Source organism: Coregonus lavaretus, assembly GCF_964263955.1.
Source record: "Coregonus lavaretus genome assembly, chromosome: 4".
NCBI classification, from domain to species: domain Eukaryota; kingdom Metazoa; phylum Chordata; class Actinopteri; order Salmoniformes; family Salmonidae; genus Coregonus; species Coregonus lavaretus.
In genome coordinates, this window is record NC_139991.1 from 26,434,613 (window position 1) to 26,442,112 (window position 7,500).

At 45.0% G+C, this 7,500-nt stretch overlaps 1 protein-coding gene across 1 annotated transcript in view; it reads left to right on the forward strand.

Annotated features, from left to right (window-relative positions):
- adamts6 (ADAM metallopeptidase with thrombospondin type 1 motif, 6) overlaps positions 1-7,500 on the forward strand; it is a gene marked incomplete at both ends in the record, with an annotated part of 82,235 nt that overhangs the window by 21,250 nt on the left and 53,485 nt on the right. The window contains 2 exons of the mRNA XM_084159689.1: positions 743-889; positions 4,440-4,581. Of these exons, the coding sequence (XP_084015815.1) occupies positions 743-889; positions 4,440-4,581 (289 nt within the window). The remainder of the gene's footprint in view (positions 1-742; positions 890-4,439; positions 4,582-7,500) is intronic.

The following is a 7,500-nucleotide window of genomic DNA, read 5'->3' on the forward strand; positions in this document are numbered from 1 at the left end:
GATTCTCTCTCTACTGTATCTATCTATACCTCTCTCTCTCTCTCTCCCCCTCCCTCGCTCTCTTTCTCTCTCTCTCCCCCTGTCTCATTGAGAACATAGAGAGTTTGCCCTGGTCTCTCCCCACCTTCCTCCTCCCCAGTATGTAGCTGGCTGCATGTACCTGGCCAGTCTGGACCTGTAGCTGTTGATTGATTGACAGGCAGGCAGCATCAGGGTGGTGGTTAAAACTCTCTGGTTGCTCCAGCGCTCCAGACAGAGACTGATCCCTGACCTCTAGTCCCCTCTACACCAGCTGTTACAGAGCCAGGGAGGCCTCTCTTACCAGCTCAAACCCTTTCTACCTCTCTCTAACGCTACCCTACATGTAGAGGAGGTGCCGGGCAGAGTTATAGATGAGGTAGAAAATAGGGTAGAGAGGTAGAGATTCATTCAGTCCAGAGGTACCTAAACATGCCAGCCAAACCCCAAGGAAGAATCTATCTGACTGATTCACACACATCACCCGCAGTATTAGAATCTATCTGACGGATTCACACACATCACTATGACACCACCAATCTCTCTTTGAATGGGATGTTGAGCCAATCTGGGTAGAAGCTGCCCTTAGGCACAGATCTAGGATCAGTTGATCCTCCTCCACTCCTTACCTTAACCTGTAACTGGCCTTAGATCACTGTCTTGATTCCATCTCACTCCGTGTTTTACCTGCCCTCCTCTCTGTCCTCCATTTTGTGTCTTACAGTTTCGGGATGAACCATGATGGAATAGGAAACTCATGTGGGACTAAAGGCCATGAGGCAGCCAAGCTGATGGCGGCCCACATCACAGCTAACACCAACCCCTTCTCCTGGTCGGCCTGCAGTAAGGACTACATCACCAGCTTCCTCGAGTAAGTGGAAGAGGGCGCATTCCTGAGTGTGTGTGTGTGTGCCTATCTCAGTTTATTCTCAGTTAAAACCACCTATTGAAACTCTAGTACATATCCTGAACCAATCATAAACTTCCTCAGTAGGTAAAAGACATGGATAGCCTTCCAGCCATCCAAACATTGAGTCTGGGTTTTGGGACAGAAACAGAAATTCTGCACTCCTCCTCTTCAGAATATTCTGTCTCTCCGTGCTTTGAATAATAAATAGATTTATTTTCTTGCCTTTGTAAAGAAGGATATTCTTCATTTATTTCAAATAGTGCCCCTCAGGACCGTCAGATGATAACAGATAGAGTCTGGGTTTAGAAGTATTAAATAAATCTTCCAGTCAGACAGCGTCCATAGAAAACAAAGTAGCTTGGCCTTGAAGGTCCTCAACTTCTAAACCCAATGAATGGTTTTCAGTGTGTGTGTGCTTGTGTTGGGATAATGGTGGTTCTGGTTGTCAGAGTGTGTTCTCTGGTGAAAGCCTTCAGAGCTGGGAGAGACGAGGAGGAAAGACATTAGCTAGCAACACCAAGTAGCATTGGCACATAGACATAGACATTACAGTACCATGTGCCAACTTCTCACAGTAACACACAGAGATGCCTCTTTACGGTTTCTGGACATTCTCACTTTGGCCTTCTTTTCTCGTGATTGGATCATCTGGGAGTCTAGTACTATTTCAGACCAAGGGCAGAGAGGCTGAATATTTTGCTCACATTTGTGTGACTGCTTTTTCTCATCTGAAAGTCTGTTGTAGGTGAATTTTAAGCTTTCGCTGAATTCATCTTTGTGTCTTTTCAATTCCGCTTTTTATTTTTGATGTCTTGCTTTCTCTTATGAAGTTTTGTCTGTAAACTAGACTTACCCTCCCCGGGTTCTCTCCCTCCAACAGATTTTTGGATATGTCACGCGTTTCTTCTTGCCAAGTAAACAACATTGGCTGTGGTCTTGGCCTAGATACACTGGGTTGCTGGTGCAATATGTGGCTGGTCGTTTGGGTTCTAAAGAATGGTTTATGAATGCAGACATAGTTCAGACACAGTTTACTCTGCATGGTTCTCTTGCCAGTATGCCATAAATCAATAGTTTTGTAACTTTTAGCCTAGTTATATTCAAAATAGATATACGACATGGAGTTCACTCCAATGTGGCCACTGGCCAATAATTGTGCGCTTTTCTATTGAAGCAATATCTAGGCCTAGATTCAATCCGGACCGCGGAAGATCCATGTTAGTAATTTCCGATTGAGCCGACATATGCAGCGTTTAGTGGAATGCAGTCTCCGCGAATGCAGGAACATTGTCTTTGAATGGTACATAGCCGAAAAGGGGTGATCGGATTGAATCCTGGCCCTAGTCTTAAAATCATACTATTTTTATTTTTATTTAATCTTGTTAATATCTAGTCTTAACATGGCTGACCAAGGTGGGAGTTTAGGATCCGGTGATGCTTCCTCTTCTTATTAGAAGAGATTTCCTCTCTGACAGTGTAATGAACTTGGCTTATCCCAGAGGACAGGAAGCTGCTTCGACTCAGTGAAATAATACTTTCTATATTGAAACATCAGACTATTTGATCTCTCCCCGAACCAATAAACAGTGGGGTCTGCCCCAGACCAGGCTTGCCGCGGTGTGGGTCGGTGTAGTGGGCCGGGAGGGTAGGCTAGGGGAGCTCTGGTGAGACGGACCTCTCCACGCCAAGGAAAATGATTATTCCACTACAGAGAAAAAAGAGAGAGAGAGAGGGAGAAAGAGAGAGACAGTAAAAGGGTAAATTGAAGAGGAGAAATGTAATACTACCTTGGTGACCCCCCCCAGGCCAGTGTTCTTCTCTCCTCTCCGGTCGGTGGACATGCTTTAGCTGAGTTGAGTGCTGTCTGATAGGCTGGTGGGGGGCCAGAGGCTCCTGGCTGCTTCCACACAACCCTGGCTGCCTCTGGCCAATCTGCAAAGTACAGAGGAGATTATTTTACTTTGATTGTGGTGTTGTTTTTTTAAAATCATTTGATAGCCCACTTCATTGTAGCTCCTACTGATGAGCAAAGTTGTAGTTAAAATGCTTAATCGGATCAGACAGTCCCAACATCTGATAAAGATGGAGAAGGAGACTGCCATGACACAGCCCTCTAGTTCATATATAGGGATGCGCTCTCTCTCCCCTTCTGTTTCATTCTGTTCTCTCTGTCCTTCCTCTCTCTCCTCCACTAGCTCCCCCCCCCCCTCTCTCTCTCTCTCTCTCTCTCCCTCCCTCTCTCTCTTTCTCTGAGCCTGGGTCTGTCTACAAAATCATCAATTGTGACTAAGCAAGCCATCTTATTCTTTTAAGGGATGAGAAGCATTCCGCAGCACACCGCTGCTGGAAAACACACAGAGTACGTTAGTTCACACATAGTATAAGACATAGCAATAGTAGTAGTAATAATAGTAACCGTACCAGTAGTAGTAAAATTAATAGGAGTATAGTACTAGTCTTCAGTATGAGCCAGTCGTCTGCCCTCAGAGCGGACAGGGAGACGGGAGAGAACAGAGAAGCATCCGTTCAGCAACACCACCATGTCTAAAACAAGCTACACTTCCCAACCCAGAATAAACACACACAACCAACCCAACAAAAGCTGCTCTGTCCTGCCTGCTTTCTTGGCCACACTTTTAGTATTTATATTTTCTTGGGCAGAGTAGAAAAGTTGCTAAAACAGAATACAAAATTGCAGTCTTTTTGTGTGTGTGTGTTTTCAGAGTGAGTTCTTTGTGCAGCGGACATATTTCTATGATGACAAAACAGACTAAACAGAGTTCCAGCTCAGGACTGGTGACCTACGGCCCACTCAATAGTTTTTTTCTCTCTTTCTCTCCTTCTGTCATTTTATTGGCTTCTCTGTGGATTCCATACGTACGGTGCAGTCACAGCGCCAAATAAGCAGAGAGCAGTGAGTTTCAGACAGACAGACAGACACCATTGACTGCTCGTAGTTTGGGTTTTCATTCTCTCTTCTCTTTGTTGTGTTTTTCCTCGTATTTACGTTTTTTTTTCACCTCTTCTTCCTCTCCACTCCATCTATAGGGTTAGAGGCTACTGAAAACATACAAGGCAATGTGACACGTGTTAGTAGACAGTGTGACTAGGGTTGTCATAAACTCTATTTAAGTCATTATTGTGAAAGAATATCACCATTTAAGCTGTTGTGTACAATATAGGTTGAGAGATGCCCTCTAAATGAAACAATTTATTTGATGTTGCTAAACCATTGATTTTCTATCCTGGAGGGCTGCATTGTGTACACCAGTAGCTAGTAGCTACCCTCTATACTTAACCCGTGTTTCCCAAACCTCTCCTTGAGTATCCTGAGCCGTTCCACTTATTTGATATATTCCAATACTAGCGCATCTGATTCAACTATTCAACTAATCATCAAGCCCTTGATTAGTCCATTAATACTGGAGGACACCTTTGGGAACCTGCACAATAGGCTCTGTAGGTGTGGTGTGTAAGAAACAATCCTATTGTAGGTTTGTTTTTTTGACAGCTCAGGTCGGGGGACGTGTCTGGACAATGAACCTCTGAAACGAGACTTCCTGTACCCAACAGTGGCCCCGGGGCAGGTGTACGACGCAGATGAGCAGTGTCGCTTCCAGTATGGAGCCTCCTCACGACAGTGCAAATATGGGGTAAGAAACCTGCATCTCTCCAGCTCTACAATATGCATACACTCTCTCTCCTCTACAGTGGAGGACAATGCTTTGTTAATGGAATCATTTACAACTGTTGATCCTGCATCTAACATTAGTGATAATGCTAGTGAAGCAGGGGCTCTGATAGTGATCAGGTAACAGGAGAAGAGAAAATATGTTGTGCCAAGCTGACATTTCCTCCTGTATATCAAAGGGTGTTAATCAGGGGTGTTATCTTCTTATCATCCTAAGGAGACATAATTGTTTTCTTAGCACCTGGGATGGGTGTGCCGCATATCTCACTAACCTATCTCAAAGAGAGGGAAGAGGGAGGGAGGTTTACACACACACACACACACACACACACACACACACACACACACACACACACACACACACACACACATCATAGTTTCACGAAGTCAAATGATTACCCCCTACCACCACCATGAAGAATAAAAACCCAAGGTAAATAAAGAGACACGAGCAGAGAGAGAACTAAACCAAGCCACAGAAACAGGAGATGTTGAATGAAAGCCACAAAGAATTAATGAACCAATATGGACAAAAAAAAGAGTCTGTCATTAGCCGAGATCAAGAGAGTTTATTTTGTTTCATTGAAAGAAATATCTGACAGCAGATTACTACGGGCCCCAAATCAAACCCTGTCGTTTTGGCTCTTAAGCTCATAATTGTGGTTTTAGATCAGCATGAAAGACAGCCATTTATGAAAGGAGAGCATTCCTCCACAGCCTGCCTCAGCTGTGCTGCTCTGTGCTGGGCTGTGTTCTCAGAACTAGAATGTAGTCTTTTAACTAGTAGGATTATGGATTCTGACAGTCAGATCTGTTTCCCTCAGCCAGCTGTCTGGTGAAGGTTTGTCTTTCGTTTAGAACTTGCTGATCGGATCCATGTAACCATAGAAACAATTAAAGGATCTATGACTTGATAGTGTTTGCTTTCAGAGTTGATGTTATGAAAGGTGACCTCTCTGGGATACAGTTACCTTGTACAAAACACAGAGCAGTGCAGTGCCTGCTTTAGTGCCATTAAAGAATAAAGAGAGCAACTAAAAGATATGTGGAGAGGTGCAGTAACACTTTACAGTCACTGTTACACTTAACGGTTGTGGTGACATGTTTGTGTCCTGGTACTCACCTGGTCTCTATTTCCACCAGTCTCTTACCCTACAGCTGTAGTGGGTTCTAATGGGAATAAACAGCCCAGTGGAAAAGTTGGACTGTTGCTCGCACTGAAAGGACAGGACAGAATAGCAGCGGTTTGGTGACATGTTTGCTCCTGTGGAATAATATAAAAATACTTTTGGACTCACAGAACTTACGTATTTGAGCGGTCATTTCTGGAGTCACCAGGAAGGGTAGGAAATACCTTCGGTTCTGAAAGGGCGATGACAGATCTCAGCGTGAAACAGGGAAGTGTGAAGACATTAGTTTCACAGTTACACAGGGGGTGACACAAAGTGTCAAGATAAGTGATACTAGTAATAACTACGAGAACATCACTTACAACATAGAGTTACAACACCAACTAAACTGCCACTAACCCCACAGCAACCCCCTGCAAAGACCGGAACACTCCTTCATAATATTACTCGTCCTGAACCCCAGTGCCATCGCAAGGTGAGGAGGGGATGAAAAACAAAGTGTTTGACGGCTAGGTGACGTCTAAGTGACTGGCGGGTCTCCCTGCACCCCTGCTCTCTTCACCCCCTTGCCAACCCTCCCGCTTCCTCTCTGTTAGCTAGCTAGCGTAAATCTGCCAGACCAGGTCAGGGCCACATGTCCATCCATACCTGGTTCTCCTTCTGACCTTTCAGCCGGCTCTGAACGGGCCGGGGGGAAACCAGAGAGGAGGGAGGGTGAGGTTTTATGGGACGGGGTGGGGGGGAGGGGCAGTGAGGGTTTAGCGGGGGGCAGAGGGGAGGCTTATTGAAAGCAGCTGGGAGTGGTGCAGCGAGACAGGGCAGACTCAGAGTGACTGTTTGCTGCTTTATTTAATCTATAGCGTCTAGCAGCAGTAGAGACCAGTAGAGACCAGTGGGGCCTGGACTTTATTTACTGACCCGTGGGGTCAGAACCTGGGCTCAGGGCCGTAACTCTTCTTCATGATGTTGCTCCTCTTCTCCTCTGCCGTACGCAGTTGTCCAGTAAAGCCTTTGAAGAGGAGAGGCAGAGGGGAAACCATAGAGGTTTAATGGGAAATCTAATGCAGGGTTGTGCAGAGCTGTCCTTGTTACACGCATTCACTTTTACAATTGTATTTACTTCAGATAGAGACTCTGACTCGGATTCTCTCTCTCTCTCTCTCTCTCTCTCTTTCTCTCTCTCTCTCGCTCCCCCCTCTCTCTAATAAAGAGTTCTCCCTCTGTTATAAGAGCAAGGAGATAAGATGGGTAAATTGTAGAAACAGAAGAAGTTGTTTGTTTTAAAACTTCCTGTAAGACAAAGCATTTTTGTTATGTCTACAATCCCTGTTCCCTGAGACGCTCTCCTCTCTGAGGGGCAGTTTGAGTTGCTCTTTGTTTTGAGTGCCAGAGTAATTTCCTATAACTGGTTAACAGTGGTTACTGTGAACTGACGTCAGCCGCTCTCTGTTGAGGTCTGGAAGGTAAACGTGACCAGGCGTTAGTCATTCTGTTATTGCTCCAGATGACTCTGTATCCTTCAACACAGAGGGACATTAGTAGCATGGGTTGACCTTATTGGCTCTTAATATGAACTGAATCCAAAGCACAGGGCTCAATCTGTCAGACCTGGGTCAAATACATATGTCTAATACTTCCAAATATTTCAGCTGAGCTTGAGTTAGTTTGCCTGGTGAAATGGAACCTATGAAACAGTCCAAAGTGACCCCAAACCGTGCAAACTCTATTTGACCCAGGTCTGCTATCCTTGT